The 25,973-nt window shown below is 37.5% G+C and overlaps 1 protein-coding gene across 3 annotated transcripts in view; it reads left to right on the top strand.

Moving 5' to 3' along the window:
- The window catches only part of CDKAL1 (CDK5 regulatory subunit associated protein 1 like 1), a 376,796-nt gene that overhangs the window by 131,638 nt on the left and 219,185 nt on the right, over positions 1-25,973 (top strand). For all 3 annotated transcript variants that reach the window (XM_015617399.2, XM_033512031.1, XM_033512032.1), the window contains exon 8: positions 10,029-10,149. In XM_015617399.2, coding sequence (XP_015472885.1) covers positions 10,029-10,149 — 121 coding nt within the window. The remainder of the gene's footprint in view (positions 1-10,028; positions 10,150-25,973) is intronic.

Below are 25,973 nucleotides of genomic sequence, written 5' to 3'. Positions count from 1 at the left end.
ATATGAAAGTTATTTGGGATGATCAGTTTTTGTAGTATGCTCCAATAAGCTGAAGATTTGTCCTTGGTGGGAACTGCAGAATGTCTTTATGGTGACTGCTCAAGTCAGCTTTTTATGAATCACTCTAAAATCTGTCTTTAGAAAAAATCTGTGTGTGTATACAAGCTTAGCTATAAACAGTTTACGGTAGGCAAGAGAATACATTTGTTCTGTATTTTAAAGAAGAAATGCTAAGTGCTTTATAGAGAAATTTTTCTTTTCTGGCTTTGAGGTCTTCAGAGACTTAGGTATTTCCCCCTTCCTTTCTAGACATGCTCTCAAATTCCATGTTAATTAAGGGTTTTTGGAGGTGGGAGGCGTGGGACCAGAGTATTTGTGTACAGTCTGCTTTTAGCTTAGGCCTTAGGGAGATGAGGGACATAGGTTGAATTGGGTTTAGTCCATATTGTGTCTGTCTAATGCTTTCACAAAACATAGTTTTACAATAGGTCATTAGACCTGATTATAAAAAACAACCAAAGGAAATTACTTCAGGGTCGAGCCCTTTATACTTAGCATAACCTTTCTCAGTTTCAGTCACGTTGACCTGTCTGGTGAAGTTGCCCATCCATTCCCAGTTAAAACATTGACTGTTATTTGCTAACTGTTTAATTATCCTCATGTGGTTGGCAGTTACTGATTCATGATAGTTGTAGTGTCTGTCGGTATGAAAATGAGATAAATGGTACCTATATTATATATATAGGCTAAAGTGTAGAATCTATACACCTGAGAGTGTGTGTGTATATATATATATCTATATCTATGTGTGTATGTATATGAATGCCAGAATGTTAAATAGTATTGATTGATTGCTTGCTTGATTTCACTATAATCTGCTGGTAACAGTAGATAAAAAAGTCTCTTTTCAGTTTCTGTGATTGTGGGAAGAGTAGCCTTGACTTAAGAAGCTGATGACAGGCCAAATGAAGAATAAAAACTGGAGGAGTCAGGAGTTCCTATTTGAGGAAAAGTATCATTTGGCTCCCAGTCAGGAAACTGACTGTCTGTGCCAAAGTGCAGCTTAAGGAGGGTCAGAGGGAGGGTAGTGGCCTCATCAAGTCCCTGTTTCTGTCTCCTTTGAAAGGACATAGAAAGGAGGGGGAGGGGGGGAGTGGGGCAGTTTTGGGTGGGTTGTTTTATTTATTTCACTGTGTGGTGGGTTAACCTTGTCTGACTGCCAGACCCCCACCCAGCTGTTTTCTTGCTCCCACTCCTCACAAGGGCAGTGGAGAAAATAAGATGGGATAACTTTTGGGTCATGATAAGGACAGGAAGATCACTTACCAGTTACCATCATAGGGAAAACAGACTCGACTTGGGGGAAATTAATTTAATTTATTGCCAGTTAAAAATAGAATTGAGTGGTGAGAAACTATAGCTGCCTTCCCCCACCCCTCTTCTTCCCATGCTCAGCTTCAGTCTCTCATCCCAGACTCCTTCATCTCCTCCCCCTGAGTGGTGCAGGGAGATGAGTGTGGAAGCTGTGGTCAGCCCAATACAGCCCCTCTGTGCTGATTCTGCTTCCCCACATTGTTCTTCTGCTCCAGCCTGGGCCATTCCTGTGGGCTCTGGGGACCTAAGCACCGCTCCAGCGTGGGTCCTTCCAGGGGTGCAGTCCTTCAGGAGCAGGCTGCTCCGGTGTGGGTCCCACAGGCTTGGTGCAGTTGGTGCCAGGAACCCTGCTCCAGGCTGCTGCTCCCCTGCTCCGCTGCAGGGGGATGTCCTGCTTCACTCTGCTCTTCTCCAGGGGCTGCAGGGGAATCCAGTGGGGTGCCTGCACCACCTCCTGCTTCTTCTCTTTATCCTCCTTCTCTTCTCACATTGCTGCTCACAGGGCTTTCCTTCACACTTCTTTCCTCACTGCCAGACAGCTTTTCCCGTTTTTACACCTGTGACAGCTGTGGGGCTCCACCGTGCCCTGTGGCAGAGCTTATGGAGGCAGCTGGAGCCAGCTGGATCTGGCACTTGGCAGCCCTGGCCTCTCCTTGCAGAGGCCCCTGCAGCCAGTACCACGTCCCTAATGCTATTTCCAGGAGGTAGAAGTATCTTTTAAACTGAGATTGTGGAAAAGTAAAGGCACTAACTGGAAAAACGGTGTTCTTGAGCAACCTGGTCTAGTGGGAGATGTACCTGCCCATGGCATAGGGGTTGGGACTAGATGATCTTTAAGGTCCTTTGCAACCCCATAGCTATAAATTCTATGGTTCTATGAACTTGTGCCAGGGGCTGTGTTTGACAGACTTAAGGAATTTGGGTGGGATTGAAATCATGTTTTCAGTGGGCAATACACAGAGTTACACAATGAGTCAGTAACTTGGGACCATGAGTGTGATTGAAAGATTCACCAGTCACCCAGTTGTATGTATCAATCACTGAGGTTAGTGGCATAATGTGATACATGTCACCTGCCTCTGTTTTGTGTGCCCTGGATTGGCAATTTTGGAGATACTCCTATTTAAACAAAATGATAAATTTTTTCTCGTTATCAAAGCATTAAGGGTAGAAAGAGTGTTATTACTCAAACAAGTAGCTTGTTTTTTTTTTTTTTTTCTTCCTGTTATTTAAGAACTACTTTGACAACAATACTGGCTTATAAAGGACTTGGCTGGAAGGTGTCCCACTGTATGGTTTTTAAATGAAGATTTATTCAGATTCTTCAGTGAGAGCACCACGTTTGTTTCGATTGCCCCTTTCTAGCTGCTTAGTAAAAGTGTGATGTTCTGAAAGGTACTGATGAGTTCCAAATAGTAATACCATGATCTGTGCCACTTTCAGTTTGTAGACTGTAATTTAAATAAAAATATTGAGCACGATTAGGAATATACAGTAATTGTGGAGAAACTGTTTCTGCAAAGGCAGTTTTTAATTGCTTCTGTAAAACATCAATAATGATGTGGCTCAATATTAAAATTTTACCTACTGGGGAAAGAGATTTCTGTTACCATAAACTGGATTTTGCTCTTACAAGAAAGTTCATTGCTATTTTTGCTATGTCTGTTCAAATGCTTTTGGGCATGCAGGGACTATTAGGTGTGTGAGATGATCCAGGACTTTAGAAAGGCTTTGTAATTATTTTTTCAGTGTAGTTATTTCATTGATTTAATTTATAAATCTGACAGAACTGACTATCCCTATTATAACTGTCACTGTTATGACTATTTTGTAAGTAGCTCACAGAAACTGAATGGGAGATAAACAGTGCCACAGAAGAAGAAAACAAGCAGTTGGGTGGGAAACAGATTAAAAATCTCAGTAAAATCACAATTGTGATTCCTCATTGTTAAATGAGCCTGTGATGTGCATGGAAAAGGTGCGTTTTCTTCCAGATCTGTATGTGCTCTTTTCCATGCTTTGAGTGAATGGCTATCTTACAGCATCCCTATTTTTCTGTCCTATTCATGTTGGTTAGACTCACCTGTATTTAGCTCTGTTAGAGAGTCCTTGTGGCTGGTAAATGTTAAAAGTACCTCATGATTTTTCACACAGCAGGAAGTTCAGCTCAGCATTTCACTCTAAGGCTAAATTTGTTCTGTTCAGGCTGCACACCCCAAAACATTAGCCAAGTTACTTGTGCTGCTGCAGCTGGCTCTGACAATCCTGCTTTCAGCACTTCCCTTCCTCATAATGCAGCCTGTTTTATCTGATTCAAAATGTCTTTTCCCTTGGAAGTTTTCTCTCCAGGATCTCCTGAGGTTTTGAGCAGAATCTTTGATCCTAATCAAATACATTTCTTCAGAGAGAGGTGAGGATGGAGGGTCAGGGGAACTCTTCCTGTAGTCGATTCTTAGTATTGTCCTTCTGAGCTGTGGAATTGTGGCTGGCATTTTGAGCTCACAGGAGATTTAACATTCAGGCCCTTTTTCAGAAAGACAATAACATTGCATGATCTCAGAATAAGTAGGGTGCAGCTATTGAATCCTGAAAAGAAAAAAAAAAAAAGGAAATAGTGCCTTAATAGGGCATTTCAAGTGCTTTTGCTGTGAGAGGAAAATACCATGGACGTGTCAAAAATGTTCTTGAATACTTATATTTTTAATTTAACTTGGTGAAATTTTTACATGGACAGTAATACCTTGTTAATAGTTATCTCTTTTTTGTGTGACTTCTTGTACAGTACGGTTTTAGTGCTTACAAGACATTGTTATGATTGAGTCATACCCTGGAAACATGCCAAGAATAAAGAGGTTATTGCATGTTTAATGGAGAGAAAGTGGTATATGAATTTTAGCAATATGGGACACCTGCAGACCATTTCTACTGAATATCTTGTTTTTGAAATTGCATTAAATTAATTTTTAAAAGCTCCTGTCTTCACTGGTGTGACACTCACATTCCAGAGTCTTCCAAAGCAGTATTATTGTTGGATGCTAATTCCAAGTGAAACACTTAGTAGTTCTCTGTATTTCAAGCTAGTTACAAACATGCTGTAAGCTTAGTAATGCCTGCACATTTCTATGAATCTTTTTTATTTGGTGTAGGATGGAAAGCAATCTTTTTATGAAAGAGTTTCGAATGCAGAAGCTGGATCAAACATACCACCTGCTGTCAGCATCCTAATGGGACTGGATACTTGGCCCAAGGCATGGTGCAGTGACACACAAGGAAAGAGAAGTAACTCTGACAGCATTAGTCTGAATTAGTCCCTATTCCTGCCTACACCAGATGAAGGAGTTTCACTGTTACAGAACATTCCCATCTTCACTGATCTAGAAGAGCAATGATTTATATTAGTTGCTTGGTCAGGAACAGGGCATATACCTTTCAGTTAGGTTTGGCTTTTCTTTGCTCCCTGAATTTACTTGTGACAGGAAATGCCACTGATGACATTCAGGGATGCCAATGTGCTGCTGGCCAGCTGGGGTTGGTTTGGGTGGGAGCATCCACACAGCAGAGTCCTAAACCAATTAGTGTCCTTGTTTTTGCACTTGTGTGTGTCTGACAGCATGTGATTGCTCTGGGGAGCTTGGGAATTCCTTTGAAATCAGTCATGTCTGCTGTGGGACAGCATGTTTGTGCTGCAGGGCAGGGAGAAAAGATTGAGAGGAGCTTATGGTCTGCCCTTGCTTGATGTTTCTTTCAGTCTTTATTGCTGCTTTTGGTTCTTCTTTACACTTCTTCCTTTAATTTACTTTGAAGAAATGTATTACTTTGGTTTTCCTTCATGTGCTTTTACCTTCCTTTCCTTAGCTACACTGCTCCTACGTGCTATTTTTTCCAGTGCTAACCTTGAGGAAAGGAAACTCTCTATTCATTAAGAACCAAACAGTGGTGGAAGGAAATGTGTGCAAGAATACACGAAATAGTGCTTAATCCTGTTCCCTAAAGATGCTGGAGAAGATCAGACAGGTTGGTGAGAGACATCTGAGAAGTGCAGAACAGTGCATTGACAGCTGTGCTGTGAGGAAAAAAAAGTATCTTTCAGGAAATGGTGAATAACCTCTAAGCATAGTGATGTTAACTGGGAAAGGGTGAGAGTGGGTAACAGAACAAGCAGAAAACAATAGAAATGGTTGCTGCCAAGGCTGGGGTTTCCTGCATCTTTGAGGATTTTCTGTAAAATAGTGGTTTTGAGCTGCTTGAGATATCTGCACTGAACTTTGAAGCTAATAGCTAAGAAGTCTGTGTCTGGCTGGGAGCTGTGTTTCAGAGGCACAATGTATAGCTCCAGAGGGGTGTGCAGGGGACCCTCAGTGGGTGCCCTCTTCCATCTTTCAAGAAGCTATAATTTCCCAGCAGTTCTTGAGGGGTCCCAGCCTATGGACAGAGTGAAGCTAACTATTGTAATATAGATCTACTAGTACCTGATATGATGCTGATAGCCAGGTAAAATTTACTAAAATTTACTAAGTCGGGCTACTTGCCCCTGACTTATTCTTGTAATAAACTATGAAAGTACCAGTCCTATTTGAATCTGTTTGCTCCAATATCGTTAGCATGCTTCTGTGGTTCTAGGTCACAGGGATCTGATGGTAGCCTGAGGTTCACAGGACATTTAATGCTATAATGTTATGACAAAGAAATTCCATTACCTGTTCCCTTCATATATTTGTATTTCAAGACTGGGCCTTCTCCATCAATCCTGAAGCAAATACATTTATTATTAAACGTATATGTACGTGCCTTTAAAACTGTGCTGCTTCTTTGTGTTCTTTTTAACAAGTGAAATACCTTGAAAATATTTTCATTTTGCATACTGAATTATCAAACTAGTCGTATTTAAACACCCTCTTTTAGACTAACAATGGGATTTAATGTCCTGATTACTTCATTCAAATCTCATCCTTCTTGCAGATAGTACCAAGTAATGTGAACTGCATCTACTGACTTCCATGTAAAGATGAGTTAGTATTAAACAGTTCTGCAAACTAGAGAGCTCTGATTAATTTTAAATTGTTCCTAGCTTGATTTCATTTGCACTTGTTGTGAGTGATTCTGCTCTGCAAGTGTCCTTGCTGGACTTGGTTAGTACTTCTGTTATGTTGTAATCTGTATTAATTATCTACTAATTAGTGAAAATCTACTCTGAAGCATGACCTAAACCACTAATTAACTTTTTCAGGTTTTGTTTTATTTTTTCTTAATAGAATTTTATCTGCTCCTAGGCTATGTAGAAGCAGAAAAGTTATTTTTATAGCAGAGGCAGTTAATAGGCCTAGATCATTTAGGCTTTCCTATCTAACCTGACTAGATCTGTGTGTCTTTAAGCTGTGTTTCAAAGCTTGCATTGTAGAGTAAGCCCTCAAAAAAGGAGTGGTGTTTGTTTGATATATGAGATGGAGCACTCATCATTATGGTAATAGACTTGAGATTAACTCAGTTTTCAAGAATGTTGTACAAAACTTAAAAAAAAAAATAAAAAGGAAAGAAACAAAATAAACATGAAAAGAAAGACTCCTTTTAAGTTTGTGACACCTGCTTTGCTTAGGTAAGTTATGCAACCTGTAAAGTCAGAGAGAAGGTAACTCAATCACTTAAAATGCTTTAGAAGTAAAGCTTAATTGCAGTGTTTTGTCCTGTTCTAAGCTTTGAGAGGAGATCATGAATGAGATTTAGAATTACTCCTTTTTCTGTTAAGCCTGATGTTGCTCTGGGCTTAACAGTGCTGGTTAGACAATCTAAAATAAAAGTTACTTAGCTTTTTCCTAGTCAAAGATGGCAAAATACTTATTTTTAAGTTTTCCTGAAATAAGTATGAGGAAAAAAAGATCTACAGCATGTGAAAAAGTATGATTCACTGTTTATCAAGTTATGTTTTATTAATAGTAACAATTCTGTAAACAGATGCTTTAGTGATTACTTAAAATGAAACAAAATAGTCCTTGTATGGAGTAGGGGAAAAAGGATTTAAGGTCACGAATACTGTAATTGAGGGGGTTTACTTCTTAAGAAAAATAATTAAGTGTGCCTGCCATACAAGTCACAGTAGTTGGATGTGTGTGTGTTGCTTGCTTTCTGGAAGCATTAAAGTCTCTGCTAAAAGTCATCTCCCACTAGAGGCATTTTTTTAGCCTCTAGTGTCTGGACTGAAAAGTACAGGGATGTTGTTATTCTTGAGTACCCCGCAGGTCTTACAAGCCTCATATTAATTTGAACTGCAGTGTCCTTCAGGAGGAATATGAGAAGTGTATTTTATGTGAGAATAAGCTGCTATATTTGATTGCCAGGCCACAGATTTCCTGAGCTTGGGCTCAGGGCTGGGGTGGGTATTAGCATTGTGGAACACGTGTGAGATGGTCACAGAGCTGGGGTTTCTTTCCTGAATAAAGGAGTCTCTGACAATAGAAGATGATCAGTCTTATTCTCCCTGAATATAAGTTATATTCTCTCTGTAGAATGTCCTGATCTTGTGAGGTGTTTTTGGGGGTGGTTGCCTGTTTGAGTAATGCTCTAAGTATGAGAAAGGTGAGCATGAGCTAAATTCCTGTTAGAGAGCAGGAACTCACATGGCTTCTCTTTGTGATGGTCTGTGTTCTGAGGAGATGAGGCCTCTCTGGTTCTGCATTCTGACACATTACTTGGGCAGGGGAGCAGTTTGGTTTTGTGGTTGGTTGTTTCTGTTTTGTTTTTTAAACTTAAGAATGGTGGTTTGACCCCAGTTCTAAGTGTGTGGATTTTAAATTTTGGGTAACTTCTTGTTAAGCCTGATTGTTTTAAAACTACTGTGAATGGTTCCACTGTATTTTCAGCCATAAATCCAAATGCACCTTTAATATGGCAGTGTAGCTGAATATTTTAAAAATGGATAAACTGGTTTATTTCAAATAAACCCCAGTATTAAGAAATACAAAAAGGAAGGTTCTCTGTTTCTGGTTTAAGGCACTCACTTTTGTTATACAAGTAAATAAAATGGTGCCATGCTCGCAGCTCCTCAATGAAGCATTAAATTAGAAAATAACTGATGGTATTGTGAGACAAGGATATTGCTTTTATTCTCAGGAAAATGTAGAAGTGAGTAATTTAGCAAATGCTAGTATCACAAGCACCATATTACTAAATTCACCACAGGATGTAATGAAATTTTTGTCAAATACAACTGCAGAAGTAATGCCTTTTGTTTCCTGTCGACATTTTGATGTCTTCATTCAGTATTAACCATTATGTCTCCTAATGGTATTAACATTTATTCCATCAGGTCAGTCCTGCTCACTTGTTCACTAGATCACATTTTTGATTTAGAATTTTTATGTATCTTTAAATAAAATTGAGGAAGATGTTATTCTAGAAGTAGTTGAGTTTTTTCCAGGCTGCTGTTGCCATACCAAGGAAATTAATTAAGAGCATGAATGCCACATTATTCAAAAATTAATTTATGACTCCTCAAAACAGGCAGGGAGGGAGGGCTTTGACTGATGAAGGAATTAATTTTGTAAATATCTGTTGGTAATGTAAGTTAGCAGCTTTGATGTAATATAGTTTTTAATTTATTTGAATTGGTCATAGGCTTTGCTGTTCTAGAGATAACTCAACTTGTACTCTATAGCTTCATGCATTCCTCTCACACCCCTCCTATTTTAAGGTTAGTTTTTTCTTTCCTGAAATACTTGGCAGATTGAAGCTGTAGGGTTTACTATCAGGGAGTTTTCCAAGTTCAATAGACACATACTTTCTCTTCCTGCCAGTTTGAATTGTTGTTTTCCAACTCTGTTCGGGTACCTACAATTAGCTTTCATTTGCTGTCTCTCACCTGCCTGTTCTAGGCTTTGTGGAGTAAATGGTACAAGTTTTACACTTATAACTTGGGAACACTTTAGTCTACCTTATGCAATAATACACACATACTTCTCACTTCAAAATATCAGCGAACCCTGTCATTTGTGCTCTTTAAATATAGGATTTATCGTGGTATGACTGATGTTGTAAGCAGTTGGTGAAATTATTTGTATTTTACTCTCTGAATATAAATGGCTTCAGGAAAGTAGTTGTGAGGCAGTTTTCTGACCTGCAGTTGTCCTGGTGTGGGAGGAATATGTGCAAATCTTGGTAGTCAGCTTCGCCATGGACATGTGAGGATATGCTTCACAGCACTTTCAGACTTTGACAGTGATGTAACCTTGAAATGTATTGGTTCTCCATATAATAAGCTAACAAAGTATTTAGTTGTTTATTACCTACTAATTTAGGTTTGAATGAAATTTTTTGGAAGAGTCTTTTGATCCTGCCGTACAACTCATTTAAATATTATTGCTATGTTGTTATTTGCTAGAGAATCTGAAAATGAGACTGCTTAGATAATTTTAATCATATAAAACTGAAAATGCAAGTGTGAAAAGATAATTGGATGAAATAATTTGCTCATTTTAAGATGATTTATTTTACCTGTCAGTGTCTCCTTTTAAATGCTCCAGCTGGTGGAAATATATTATTACATCTCATTCTCATTTTCAGTTTTTGAAATATAAACACTACTTCTGAAGAAGAGCAAATCAAAACAACTATGATGAGATTTGTTCTTTGTAATGACTGCATTTTTTTTGTTTAATTTGAAGGTCATTCTGTGAGACTGCTGGGTCAGAAAAAGGATAATGGAAAACGTTTGGGGGGAGCCCGACTGGATTTACCAAAGATTAGGAAGAATCCACTGATAGAAATAATTTCCATCAATACAGGGTAAGAATATTCCAAACTTACGAAACATTCGGTACTGCAGAGAAATTCCTTTTATCTCTTTCTGCAGGTCTAATGTACTACTCCTCAGCTACCCAGAAGGAGGCAGGATTGCCACTTTTAAATAGTTTAAGATGTTAAATTACATTCATTTTGGAAAATAAATCCTTGCTTATTTGTTTATGAGAAGAAAAGACCATTTATAGGGTTTTTTTTTCATTCTGTGTTTTTTGATTTCTAAGATGGTGGTTCCAGAATATTGTTAGTGACTTATTATTATCTGTAAACATCGTTAAGATCTGTCTGATGTGATTGTCACCCCAGATGTACTAATGGCTAAATTAGATACAGTTACTTCTGTCTTGCTCCTCTAACCTGTTTGTAAAGAGTCATCACTCATATATTTAATTTTTATATTCTTTTGAACAAGCTACTCTCTCCTGTCAATCACCTCTGGATGCCCATTTCCTCATAAGATTACAAGTATTTTTCTGTTCTGTACTCCTACTTTGAGGAATTCTATTTTAATCTTCCTTCCCTTGCTGGTTTCCTTCTAACAAGGCCAGTTGTTATCCTTTCATTTTGTCAATTTATTAAAAAAAGGAAGAAGCAACAACAAAAATCACACAAGTCCTCTTCTGATTTTCTCATCTTCTCCAACTTATGTAGTAATTTCCCTGGTGGTTAAATTTAAAATACATTGCTCTGGGCATCCCAGGTAGGTGTGAACTTACTGCCTAGAATGAAAAAAAAAAAGTGGTGTATCTAAGTTCTGAGTTTAGATTAGCATGTTCATAAACATTTCACAGAGGAGTTTTGATAATATAGTCTTTCTTACTCCATTGTCTTTTAGTAATGTGTCCTTCATAATTGCTATTAAATCTAGAGTGCTGTTTAGGTCAGAATATCAGTTCAAGGCTTAGTATGGTTACTTTTTCTTCCTCTGACTTCTGGTAAATCTAGGGGTGACATTTTGTCATACTGCTGAATTATAATAGCTTTTTAAACTGCATTTTTGTTCATGGTTTGGTTTTGAAGTCTGGTTATAAGCTCTTCAGTGCAGTTACTTCAAGTGTTCTAAATTCTTTACCTTATTTTCTTTCCAGTGAACATCTTGCTTGTGCCCATCAAAATCCTTTTCATGATTAAAACAATTTTTTTACATTTGGCTGTGTCTGACTTTAAGATGGTAAAAAATTTCCTTTCCATTAATATTTATCACAGTATAATGTTGCAATATCTTTCTTGTTGTAAATGTTGTCAAGGTTGTAAGCTAATTGAGCTATGGTCTTATTCATATCTTTTAATGTATAGTAATTAATTTAAGATAGGAAAATTTGAAATACTATTATTTCAAATATCAGGTTATTGCTAGTTTAATTACAGAGGTTAATACAAGGGTACTGTAGGGTTTATACACTTAGCATTAGGTGACTCATGAGGGTAGCAACAATTTGAAACTTTTAAAAAACATATTTTTAACAGGTTATATTTTTTTACTGGGTTTTGAAAAAACAATTACTTTCCAAATTGACCAAGCTGCAGACTGTTAACATCTCCTAAGAAGTAAGTCTCAGAAACCCTTTCCTTTATAACCTGATACAAACAAAAATTATGTTGCGTAGTAGTTCTTGCTGTTCTCAGGTCAATTTAAATATCTATTTTCTACCATAAGATAATATAATAAAATACTGGAAACCACAAAAACATATTTGTTTCATGGAGAAAAAAATTAAATATGTCTTGATAAGGCCAAAGCATTCTTAAAGCCTCAAACAAACAAGTTAGTTGTATAAGACAGCTAAATTAACTACTGTTTCAGTCTGTGTTGTATAGCCTGCTTTTCTCTCTGAAACACAGATTCTTAGGTTTTTCTGTCTTTGTCTTCCCTTTTCCTCTTCTCAGTCTCTCCAGCTGTGTGTTGTAGGTGACTTTTTGGCGTGTTGGTTTGGGTTTGAGATACACAGCGTAGCTTTAAAAGGCAGCAGTGCTCAGCAGTTTCTGGAAATTTAAAAATGTAATGAACGAAGAACAAGTCATAGAATGTACTAGTCACTGTGATTTGACTGTGCTAATTTTATCAGCTTTGCCTTAGTAGTCTTGTTATGTCAAGTTTTAGTACCAACACCACATTGGACCTGAGTTTTCTCTGTGTAGAGACTGGAGAAATCTGAAGACTATTTTATGGTACAGTGATCTTTATTAAGAGGTGAATTTGGATCAGACTAAGTTGTCTTAAAATAGTAAATGACACTTTGTTAAAAATAGTGATTTCCTTTTTTGAAATATTTTTGTCTGACACTGTTAGATGATAAGCACTTTGGAGCAGCATGAGCAGGGTGCCATGGGGCCCAAGTATGGGGCAAAGCTGGGGGCTGGTAGTAGGACCCCTGAGCAGTCCCAGACATGGAAAACTCCATAATCACAGAATATGCTGCATTGGAAGGGACCCACAAGGATCATAGAGTCCAACTCCTAGCCCTGCACAGGACAGCCCTAAGAGTCACCCCACATGCCTGGGTGGTGAAATGGTCACTCACAGCCTGGGTCTTTCCAGGGGCTCCAGTGTGGATCAAAAGGTGGAGACAGGTCTAGGGAGAGGAGTACGAATAATGCAGGTCTGAGGAGATGAGTTCAGTGCTGGAGAAAGGCAGGTTAAGCTCAAGGCAGGTCTGGGAAGAAAAGCCAGAGCTTCACTGGGGCTCCTGGTGCAGCAGAGTGGGCTGTGGAGGCAGCAGCTGAGGCTGGGCAGGTCAGCGAGGGCCTGGGAGTCGTCACGGGGCTGTGACAGGTGGTGCTGAATTACCACTTCCAGCTGGGGTTTTAATGAAACCTTGGACTCTTCTGTAATTCTGTAAGGGAAGAAAAGGCTTATTGGAGCATGTATATTCCATCCTCCCCAGTGCACTGGAGTCTTCCATGGCTCATGTTAACCCCTTTCCTTCTCCAGCAGGATGAGTTCCTTTATGTACATGGACATCTGCCAGCTGGAGCTATTCTTCTGGGGGTTCAGAAGGACCACTTGATTTTTGGGAGTCTCCAGAAATGCCGATTGTTAAGATATCTCTCATACCCATACATCTGTGTCTTTGTTTCTTAATTCAAGATGGTGTCGAATTTGGTAGTTTGGACTTGAGACTTCTTTTATTGATTCCTTCTTCTCTCAGAAATGGAGGAAGAAAAATTCCTGACCCAAAGACATCTGTTCTTGTGTAGTACCTGTGAACTTTTTTTGTACTTGTCCAAGCTCAAATGCATGCCTACATATGCACATGTCCCTCTGTGGTTGTTTTTCCCAGACTGCTACTGCACATGAATGTCCTCAGCTGTTTGCATAAATCATACCTGTCCTATCAAGGGACAGCCATATTGTGTCTCCACTACACTTTGCAGTCTGTAATAATAATAATAATAATAAAAAATAAACCAAAACACGTCCCCCCGGCTATGGAGTATCTGTGAAGATCAGGCGCTACTTCTGTCAGTCGTGAGCCAGCTCAGAGGTTTTACACAGAGCCATGCTTGTCCCTAAAAATGTGTTGCTCTGCCTTTAGAGGGACCTGTGTCTTGTTCAGTGTTTGGCACTCTTTTTTCTTTAGGTTGTTGTTTTTTTTTTTCTTTTAAAGCAATGGACATTTTTTTCCTACTAATTTTGATTGTCCTGAGGGTTGTTGTTTTCTTATTGAGAAATCCAGCCTATTTGTTTAATTTACTATGACAGTTGGTGGTTTCTGTCAACAGACTGTGACTCTAGAGAAAAGTTCTTGTCCCAGGAGTGACATGTTTCAGAGTTTCCAAGTATGTTTGCAGACTTGCCGGAATGGAGGCACAGGAGGTTTACCACATAGACACGCAAAGATGTGTTAGTGACTCTTCATTTTTCCATATGCAGATACATAAGAAGCCTTTACCATCCCAGTATCCCAGACAAGCTGTAGATTGGCCTCTGTAATTTCCCTGAAAGAAATAAGTGACCTTTTCTTCCTGTATTGTTTGGTTTCTCTGCTATTGCTTAGAAAACACTTTGCAATATTTTTCAAATCAATTTTTTATTTTTATTTTTATTTTTTTCCTATTGAACAGGCAGTTAAAAACCAGGGATTGTCACAATGCCCAGATAACTGTCTTAATCTTAATTCTGCAGTGTTATTAGTAGACCTGAACCTAGAAGCAGTGATTTGTTGCTGTACTCCAAAATAACTTTCTGGTTTGAACTAAGGACATTTGGTTAAATCTTTTCCACTTTTATTTATGTCATAAGCATTGTACAGGTCATCATCTTACTGGAACAGGGCAGGTAAGAGTAGTAGAAAAGCATGTTAAATGCTGTTTGGAAAAAAGACATATATTTTTAAACTAATCTCCTAATGTGATTATTCTGTTAGTTTGAAGTAAGAAAGAGAAATGTGCTCAAATTAATCTTGTATTACAGCATCACTTAAGTCTAGGTAAAAATATTTTTCTCCTTGTGGTCTCATCTTCATTAGTGCTATTTCATAACCCATGTAGCCACCTAGACAGGTCTCTTTAATGGGATCAAGACTTGTTTTTCCACATGTTAATTAATTCTCCATCTGCTTTGTAGCTTGGACTATTACTCATGTATCTTTGTTGTTGGTTCGACTTGAGTTCCCTTATTAACACTCACATACATTCAAATATTACTTTATTTGTGCTTTTTCTGGGCACCTGGGAAGCATGAGAAGAGTGTAATACCATCTGAATGAGCCCACACTAGAATTTCCTGGTGGATAGGTTTGTACATAGGTCTGCTGCAGTACTTTCTGTGTTCTTTTTGAAGTTTCCACCTCTCCTAATGGAGGAGGCAAGTTACTACACTACTCATATGACTGGCTAGAGAAGAATTAAAACACACTGAATTGGGGAATCCAAAACCAAAAGGAGCATTGCAATGTACATGCATGTATTAGACTAGATTATTCCTGCAGTGCTGGAGCATCTTACAGAAGACCAGCATGTTACTTTATCTCAGAAAGATTTTCAGATCTGCTTTTGTGTATTAAATGCTAATTAAAGCATAACACTTCAAGCTTAGTACTCTGTGTTGATGAACTGTGACCTTTTTCCTCATGGGACAGCCCCTGCTAACAAAGTTTATGTTGAGAGTGAGTATACATAGTAGTGCTTAGAAGCTTAATGAATCCTGCTAGTTTTGTAGGGTGTTTTAAGTCATGTTAAAAAGTGGTTTTACATACAGATCTCAGTTGACTTTATGAATCAAGTGACCAAAAATTTTGCATTAAAAAGAAGCTACAGAGTTACTATTGTCAATCCTGATTTTCCCCAAGCAGGAATATTTCCCTGATTATGTATTGTGAAAGATTAAAATTCTATTTCATTATCATTTTCTGTTGTAATCAGATTTTTCAGTTTTATAAATTGGGGACTATGAAAATTCAATTTTCTCCAAGAGCTGCATTTTACTTTGTATGAGATCATGTAATAATTTTTCAATATATTTCATTTCAGCATTGTTATATATTGAATATATAAAATACCCAGCAGTTATATTGTCCCTGAAAGTGTAGGTAATTTGAGTTTTGGTATTTTTGGGGTTTTTTTTTGGTTGTTGTTTGTTTTTTTTTTTTATTTGGTTGGTTATTGTTTTTTGGTTTTTTTGTTTTGGGTTTTTTTTTTGTGGCATTCAGCAAACATCATGTACACCTGTAGGTACACCTTAGAAAATGCCTTCTGTGTTCACATCACTTCTGATTTCTTTGTAACAGGGATGAATTTTCTGGAGTCACCATCTTGAAACCATATCTAAATATCTTTGATTTCTCAGATAAGGATGTTGTGGCTTAAGTGTGAGAGCATGTGAAGCCAGTGCCTTTCTGTGCTGAAATTCGTGGGATATTTCAGTAGTAATTCATCAGTTCAGCAGAACAAGATATTTCTTTGGCTTTCTGTGTTTACTCTTGTGAACTGAAATCTATTCCTTAGTACAAAGTTATCTGTAGATAAAAATATATATAGAGATGGAAAATTAAAATATTTCTGGTATGTGAAAAATTGGATCACCTACTGTTTGAAAGTGATAGACTGGCTTTTTTGGCAACTGCTTGTATATTTTTGTCTATCCAGCTATTACACAATGCTTTCAAGTTGCCCTCTAAAATATTGCTGTCCCATTTTGAATGAATAGTGAGTCTGAATTACAAATCTGCTCATACTTTGCAAAAATCTTTGACTGAGTACTTAAAATGATGAATTCCACATCTTCCATTTACCTCTTTTAGTTTGTTTATTAATAACATGCACATTTTCCATATTTTAATGTTTTACTTTTCAAGATACTCATGTAAGTGATGCTGAAGTCAAAAGATGATTTTGATTTTTAGAATACAAGATGAAAACATGTTTTGATTTACATTCATTATTATGCTTGGAGGGGACAAATAGTATTTCTTTGGATTACAATAATACAGTTAGTATATAATTACATATTACATGAACAAAAATTGTATTTACTTCTAGTGGAGTTCAAGGTAAACACTTAGAGTGAACTCCCCAGGAAATATGAAGCTGTCTATAATTACTTTGGCCCTACCTTACCTTATAATATTTAAATAGGCACTTTTCATAACTATTTAGCTCAAACATTGATGACATGCTAGAGGCTATCATGTCAGTTTCCTGGAAACAGGGAAAGTATAAAGTGTAGAAAGGCAGTGTATGTGTTTTTGAAAGGAAGCCTCTGCATCAGGTTTTTTTTTTATACTTTAATCAGTATTTGCATCTTCATATATTTAGATTTTAGCTATACTATCTGCCAAACAGGTATTTCAAATATGCATGTAGCAGATATCAATCTGTTCTGTTTTGGCACAATTCACAAAACAATTTCCATAATGAAAATTATGGATGGCATAATTGTGTGTGTCTAGGCATTTTAATTGTAATAATAAAATCTGAAAAGCTAGTAGTCCAAAACTTGCAGAAACCAGGTTGCTGTAACTGAAGGAAAAGGAAAAACAGTTGTTTACAACAGAAAGTCTTAACAATCTCCTTTTTTGCCTAGGGTTTCTTTCCAGTGCAACTTACTGTAACTCACATCTAAGGTCATTATTTCTTAATTAGATATTTAAACAGCATATTGATGACAGTCTCTGAAAGATTTCTCTCTTTTTTAGTTATTACTAATTTCTTGCAATTATTACAATTGCATTTGTAGAACGAATATGAAATTATATGGAATAGTCTGCTCCAAAAAGTGCTACAAAATCTTTAGGGTGCTCCATGGTACCAATTTCACTGAAAACTTGGGAAAATTGTATTGTTTATTATAAAGTGGTGATCTATTAGTGTGGCCCACATTCTGATCTTACCAGCTGCTGTGCTCATAGTCCTTTCTGTTCTGTGTCTGTGTCTTGTTCCTGTGTTCCATTGCTGAGAATGAACCTGTGCTTCCCTATGCAGAAAAGTGGTGTGTTTTACAAGCACTTTTTACAAGTGCTGTTTCAGCAGCTTAGAGCAGACAGGTCATTTAAGAAAGCAGGAAAAAAAGGAAGTGAATTGAGCCAGGAAAGGACCATTTCCTCCCTCCTGAATAGCTTGATTTCTGTCTCCTGCAGCTCACCTTGGGGGTGTGGACTTGTACCTTCTTCAGTGCCCAAACTTGCATCTTCTGGTACAGCTTACAGGGGTTGGTAGCTCATGGAAGTCAACAGCTGAGGGCAGGAGGAGGAGGAGGTACCCCTTTCTCTCTCTTGGTGGAGGTAGTTGTGGTCCTCCTCATCACACCGAAGTATCAGGCCTGGTCATCTCTGTGGGACTGTCTGGAGTTTAATATGGTCAATTCCTTTCTGCTGCTGGGAAGGTGGAAGCTGTTGATATCTTCAATTTCTCCTCTTGTTGCCCACATTATTTCCACCATTTGTGTTCATCTGTATTGTACAAAATTGCTCTGATCAATAGTGAAAATGATGTTTTGCAGATCCCTCTAGAGTAAATGTCTGTCACCATGCTAACCTTGAAAGGAATAGGATCTTGAATTCAAGATGATCCCTCACAAAAAGGAAGATGTTTATATACAAAAGGTTTAATTCATACCTCTATTAAATGTGTATTAGCATATAAACTTTTCACTAAGTATTTGCCTGTAAGAAATACTTTTTTCTCTTATGTTTTAACACACTTGTTTTTTAGCTTTGTACATACCTTTGTGACTTCTGCCACCATTACTCTCTTTGCAATGCTACTTCTTTTTCATTTTTAGAGTCTTCACTGCTTGAACTTCTTTGAATTTCAGTTCTATGCTTGGGATTTCAAGTACAGCACTTGTGAAAATCCTTAGCTATAGGATCTGAATTTCTCTGATGTCATGCTGTCTTTCAATGACAAAGTAATCCTGAATTGGGCTTCTTTACTTTCCCTGTATGGATTAGAGCATAATCCTCTTCCAAGAGTAATTTTGAAAGAAAAAAAAAATACAGAGTGCAGAGACTTTAAAGGACTTTTCTCGTTAGTGCATCAAATACTTGCAGTTGTGACGTCATTTGTAGTATGGCTCAAAAACTTGTATTCCTATTCTCAGATTGTATTTTTCATAGCTGTTATTTAATTTTGTTAAAATGACTCTAGGAGAAGCATGTGTTCAATGAACAGCATGCATCTTATCCTTTCCAGGAAATGCTGGAATGTTCAGTCTTTCATTAAGTTTGCTGACACATGACACCTAAGAATTATTTCTGTAAATAGTTGTTTCTTTGTCTTTATTCTGCTGTTCAGAATGACCTACACTGGCAATTTCACATACATTTTTAATTTCCCTGTTGTTATGATGATGGATTTTGTGCCTGTTGATTCAGTGGTGCTATTTGATGATGTCAAAGTAAACTGACATCTAAATCTGCACTGTCCATTTGGCTCTTCTCATAATTCTGTCATATGCAGTTCTCACTCAGTGAGGTTTTTCAGTGGAGTCAGAAAGTACATGTTGGTAAATTTCTTTGCTATAGGCAAAAGTCATTATGACACTGTTTGTACACACTGAGCACTACTGGCCTGGAAATCTTGCTGTTCAGTGGTTTTTGTTCATGTTTTGTGAGCTCTCAAATTTTGAAAATGCTGGTTAAATACATGTAAATTCTACAGCTGTTTTTTCTGGGTCATGAAAACTTCCTCCTTCAGGTCTGCTGAATTACTTCTGCATCAAGTTAGAAGAAAATAGTTTGTTTTGATTGCTTCCATTTTTGCACATTTGTCTCCCTTAGGTTGCTTCCTTCCAGCCTCACAAGTTTGAACTTCTTCTGCATAGTGCCACCATGAGTTTTAAATTTGCATCAGAACTTCTCCTTATACGTTTTGATATAATTCCTTTTGCTCTTATACATCTCATCGTGAGAAAAACTTGCTATTTCAGAGTTCATTTACAAGACTTAGTAAGACTCATAAAACTTGCCAGAAATCACAGTGCAATTCTCTAAACTCTAGTATACCACACAACTTGCAAGTCAGTGAGAAAAACAGCGGTAATCACATGCTCCAACTGCGTCATCTCGTTAAAACTTTGGGCAGCTCCAAGCATATTTGTGCTCCTCCGTCACTAGGTGGCTTCCCACACTGCGCAGTTCTGGGACTGTTAACCCAAGAGGAAGATCACCAGAATTTAACACAATCCACAGTTTTCAACTTAAACTACTCAGGGGGAAAGGCTGAGAGTGGGGGTGGGCAGGGGGGGTGGGAAGAACCAGGCTTGATTTTGCTTTGTGTAACTATGGTATGTAGTTCCCTGCACTTTTAGCTCATTCCTTTCAATACCAGATTCCTGATTTTGAAGGCAGGTTCAGAAGATGAGACAGCTTTAATGTTTTGGAACCTGATCACAGGTTGGCACAAGGGTATCCTAAGGTGACTTCCTGCCTGCATCTTTGGCAGATGGCTTACTTGCAGAAGTGCTTTTGGATCGCAAAACAAGCTGCATTTTGTAATCTGTCTGAGAAGAGATTGTTTAGAAGTTGTTTGTAATTTCATATATCCGTAATTCTGACATCAGTATGCTCTCTGAGGTTGGAGATAAATTCCTCTCTGTTGAGCAGAGCATTCATCTGTGTCCCTTCTCTTAACACCCACATACGTATTTCCTAAGGGAAATCTGGACAAAATACTGAGAAACCCTTTATTCATTTCTCAGATTACATTAAATACTGAGAAATAAAGGCCTATGTCAAACTTACAATTGATATTGTGTTGCCTTTAGTCCCAACTTTTCACATAAAAAAACCCCCAAACTAGAAAAACAAGACGAGCACTGGAGAATCCATTGTTTTCCAGAAATACTGTCTTACTGAATATTAGTATAAGAAATGCCTGGGCTTTTATGTGCTTAGAGTTTTGGGTGGTTTAGTGGCCTATTTTTTGAAGTGTTATACAACCTAAGTGTTTGAAGCTAAGTGCTCATGCCTTTACTGCTCGTCAGCAGAATCAGGTAACTTTTAGTTGCCTAATAATAAAACCAACTTATTTTACTGGCATCAGTATGATGTCTTAAATGTCACCAAAAATGAAAACATCTTGTCAAAGGGTCTGACTGAAGTGTCTCTTGTGCCCTTTCAGGTCAAGGTGGAATTTTTTTTGGGACCTGATAAGAAAATGTGTTACGGGAGATATAAAAATAAGGATCAGATTTGGGAAATGTTTTGTGATTGAATTTGTTCTTAGACTTGACCTAGAGAGAATTCTACTGGAAAAAGAGTTTTCCATGAACAAGATGTATGGGCTTAAAAGAAAATAATTTAAACAAACAAACAAACAAACAAATATATATATATATATTAATCTCATTTACATGTATGCATTTGTAAGATTTGAAAAATAAGGGGGAACAAGGCATTTAAACTGTGATCAGGAATATGGAACATAAGAGCAAAATCACTGAAGAAAAGGTACTTTTAAAAATTGGCAAATAATAAATGATAGTTGAATATTAAGACTGTGTTTGGAAGAGAATAGATGGCATAAAATCCAATGTAACATGTTTCAAGATTATTAAAATTATTTTGAATGTTTTATGTAGGATAATATCTTTCTTTATATGGCTTATTTATATGGGAAAGAATAAAAATGCTCTTTAATTATGATATTTATGCTAAAGTTCAAATCAACTGTGAGTTTTTAGCCTGTTAGCTTACAAGACCCGTATTTTTTAGATAATTTACATTATCTCTGTTATTTCTTTATCTGTTGATGTTATTGAAGAGTCTCAAAATTTGCATATTTTCTGTATTATTATTCTTGACTTTCATTCTTGAATAAGATCAAATTCCTGATTGCAGAAATGAGTTACACTAAATTGAGTAATAGTTTTATTTGTGCTAAAAAAAATAAGATGCTTAGAGCAGATTTCTGTGTTCCTTCTCCTTTTGTTTTACAAGATGCATGTTAGAAGAGTTAGTGTTTACACCAAGTTTGAAAGAGGCACTTGAAGGGTCCCCTATCCCCAGCTGTGCAATTTAGGCAATAAATGGTAAATTTTTGTGGACGTACAAAAATTTTTTCCAACAAGGAGTCTTAATAAAAACCTGTTGAAATATTTGCTTTCAATTTTATTTTGACTGGTTGTTTTAATTTTTTTTTACACTGTACCAAGATGAATTGTATCTAAGAAATCACACATGTTTTTTCACTAACCATCTACTAGTACAAATTAAATTGAATTCCTGAGTTTGAGGTCCCTTCAGGATCATCTATTTCTGGGCAAGTTGCTGCTTTAGAAACTGAGGGTACTCAACAGATCACAGAAAATGCTGAGATGTTTCTGGGCTCTGCTGCAGAGCTCTGTGCAACAGTACCATGCTAATTTGGGGGGACTTGTAAAATCAGGGCACACAAAAGGTAATTACTTTCTCTGTCAACTGGATACTAATTATGGGAGGGTATGGAAAACCATGTCTTTTTTTGGTTTTTACCTAGAAGATGTTTGGGTTTTTTTCCAAGTAGAGAAATACAAATGCAGAAGTGAAGATTTGAGAAGTGCCTGGAGTTGGTTCCACCTCAACTATTAATAGTTGTGTTTGGGATTAACTGAACTGGATAATTCCCTGACTAGAGAAGATCCTTCACACGCTCCTCCTCTGTTTACAGAGATCACCCATTCGTTCCCTTGTTAGAGTTGTCATCCCTCTTTTCCCTAGGATCAGACTCAATTGAGAGGAAGAAAAAAAGGTGGGAAAATAAGATCTTAGATCCATATTTACACTATAACAAAAGGGAGTTGTATAACTTCTTACAGCATGCTAGTTCTGCTGAGGAGTGTAGAGTGAGGTTTGTACAAATGTTCCATACTCCCTTCTGCTCTGATGTATATCAAGATATACAGAGCGCTTTAGGCAATTGCTCACCAACTACTGTGTCTAGAAAATTAGGATCAGATGTTTCTCTTTGTCCCTATGAAGTGTATTGGTAGATAAAACTCCCCAAAGTAGAAGTTTACATCCGTATGTCAGGTGTTCTCTGGAGCTCCGGACTTGTGTTTGCATAAAGCTTCTTTCCAGACGTGAAAGGTCTATATGGAATGAGCCTAAATGTGACAGTTATAGTCAGCAGTGTAGCATTAAGTCATGTATACCATCATGTGAAGGAGACAGGTCTTCAGACCTCTGTTTAATCTGTTCTTTTTCCTTTGGCTTATTTACATCTTCAGGGACTCGTCCTGTATAGCAAGAATGTGAATCCAAAAGAAATAGTCCTGGTATGATGAAAGTGGAACTTTGTGTGTGATTCTCTTTAATGTCCTTTCTTGCAGACACAACTGCAAGTCTGAAAGCTGGTGCTTTCCTGTTTGCATGCCATTCCCAAGGAGTCAAGAAACCAGAGTGCCTGTTGGTGGGATTGTGTCAGTGTTACTTAAAACAGGCTTTATCCTTCCAAATGGAGTTTAGTTGTCTGACTTTTTTGAAGCAGTGAGAAATTTTCTCTGAAGTTGCCATATTTGGTTTTGACCTCAGGATGAAGAACAGTTGCTCTTGGAGGGGTGGCAGTAAATGAAAATTTAGTTTTCTTAATTTTTTACCTCTTTTGATGATTAATTGTAATGATTAATTCCTCTTTTCTTAATTACTGTTGGTTGCCCATTTTTAGGGAGATTCTTAGTCTACATCAGGAGTAGCTGGGGACTCTTAAGTCCCCAACTGAATTTTGAATACACTAAATGAAAGTGAAGAAGCCTAAAAGAAGGTGGTGTGCTACTAGTAATGTGGTTAACAGCTTTGCTTCTGAAACTTCGTATCACCACTGACACCACCATACATATTTTGATAAAACACAGAACTGACTGTGAGGTTAGGCCTGAAATATGAAGCATACATCTCCTTATCTTCAGTTTAAAATGGGCCAACCACATTTTTAAGGCTTCTTTTCACCAAAAAAAGTGCTTGATAAACATGAGCCAGCAAAGGTGAGTGACCTCTCAAGCTGCGCTGAGTAGTATCTCCAGAGGGTGGAGGGAGATGATCCTTTTGCTCTGCCCAGCCCTGGTGGGACACACCTGGAGTACTACTGGGTCAAGGCCAGAGCTCTTTGATATGAGAGAGATAAGGCCCAGTGAAAGGGCTGTGAAAGTGAGGTTTTCAGTGGTGCATGTATGTGCCTAATGAGGACGGGGTCAGGCTGTTCTCAGTACTCTCCAGGGACAGAACAAGAGGTAGGGGGCAGAAAGTGAAATATAAGAAATTATATTTAAATGTAAGAAAAAACTTGTTTCACAGTGGAGGTGATTGAGCTCTGGCAGAGGTTGCCCAGAGGTTGTGGAGTGTCCATCCTTAGGGATAATCAAAAGCCATCTGGACCTGCTCTGGTTGCTGCTGCTTTGAGCAGTGGGGGCTTGCACTAAATGATCTCCAGAGGTCCCCTCCCACCTCAACCACTCTGTGATTCTGGGATATTTTAAATAAATATAAACAGTAACAGAAAAAGCTCAGGAGGATTTAGATACAAACACTAAAGATTATAGACTTGCTTAATGCTGATGGAGACCCTTACTCCAGAGGTAAATGTTGTGGTTTCACACTTTAGAAGGTAATACCCTAAATAAGAGTTTCTTGTCCCATGCAGGATACATCCTCATTTCCTGACTTAAAAGAATTTCCTGTGCAATCCTGTAGACCTGGTCAGCCTCAGGAAAGAGGAACTCTTATTTCCAAATTCCTTGCCTGCTAGGCAGAGTGAAATATTCCCACTGGAAATATACACCCCAAGCTTCTGTCTCTTAACATGTTGAATTTCATCAGCTTGATTTACAAGAAGACCTCAATGCTTTTTAAAGAAAAAATATTTTTTCTGAATTTGTCCTTCAGAACATATGTTTTTATTTTTTTATGTAGAATTTTGGTTTTAGGGTTTATTTTCAGCAGACTGGATGAGATAGATGTAAGGTCTTAGCTTTTTTTTAGGAGTTTTGTTGATGTCTGTGGACTTTTTGAAAAGGAGCTATTAAGCAAAGGTCAAGTACAAAATTGTCACTCATCACATGCTTATCTAGCTTATTTTTAAACTAATACACAAGTGTCTAAGTATCACATGCTCTTTCTTGCATTGCAGACTGGTGCCAGTCCTGGTGTCTTTTTTGTTTTTAAGAGATAACTGTCTAGTGGATTTTTTTTTTTGCAGTGACTATGGTTTGTGAGTCATGTATGTCATATAATGTTGCTTTGCTTCTGAAGTTTTATCGTTTTGCAGAAGGTAGATGGAGTCTCTACATGTAAACTTGGTATTAGGCTGAAAACTGCAGCTGGGGAATGTTTACTGAAGGGTTTGTTTAGTCATTCACATTCCTCTGTTCTAACAGTTTGGTTTAGATCATTTGTTAAAGTGCTTAAAGAAAACTCCCTTTATTATTGGTGCAGATGGTTGTTTTTTTCTGCAAGTTATGGTTTTCTAAGCTGATTTTCTAAAATTTATTCTTCCTTTCCAAAACTATCTTTCAGTTACTTTTTAAAATTTTAAGTGTAGGTAAAATAGTGTAGTGATTTATAACTAGTCAAATACAAATTGGAACTTTTGTCTTTTGCTTTAGATATATAATAATTCTTCAGTAAAATAAAATGTATTAACTTTTGAGATAATGTTTTTCATTTGCCATTAAGGAATAGTCTAAAGGACAGTTTTGTGCAATAGAGAGAAAATATTAGTAGAGGTTAAACTGTGTATGTAAGTATCTACATCCTTAGGAAAGCTCAGCTTGCATGTTCACCAAGCACACTGTAAGCATGTAAATAACCTTGCATTCTGACTAAAGGGTTACAAGTGATGTCTTCTATAGGCTTGGCCATTTTGCTTGACCAGAAGTATGATAATGTTGTGCTTGTTGGCTTGTGTCTGCAGTTTCTTGGTATGCAGGATTTCTTGCTATATCTGTAGCTGGTCTCAGAAATGTTCCCTAGACATGTTAAAAATTCTAATCAAGCAGTTTTTTGTGGGAGCAGGGAATGTACTCTAAGTCTAGAGATATGTGTATGTAAGAGCACCAAACAAGCTTTTAGAAGCTTGTTTGTTATAGGTTCCTTTCTCCTGTTAATGTTCACTCACACACTCAGTATACAACCCCTGCATCTGTGCTCAAGTCAGGCTGCTGCAGACACTTTTTTAAGCAGTTCATATGTAACCACACAGTCATTCTTTGTGGTTCAGACAGCTGCTGAACTTACTGCAGAGACTATAATTGGAATTTTCATCGTTAAACTTAAACTAGGCCCTCTTCCTGTATTGCTGGTTCATTCCAGCAGCTTATGTATATTTGAGTGTTGTTTCCTTGAGTGTGGTGTTAAAATCAAATATAGGAGTGAAGCCATACCTCTTACTAAAACAAA

This window comes from Parus major, chromosome 2 (assembly GCF_001522545.3).
Source record: "Parus major isolate Abel chromosome 2, Parus_major1.1, whole genome shotgun sequence".
NCBI lineage: Eukaryota > Metazoa > Chordata > Aves > Passeriformes > Paridae > Parus > Parus major.
This window is presented reverse-complemented; position numbering and strand designations above follow the sequence as displayed.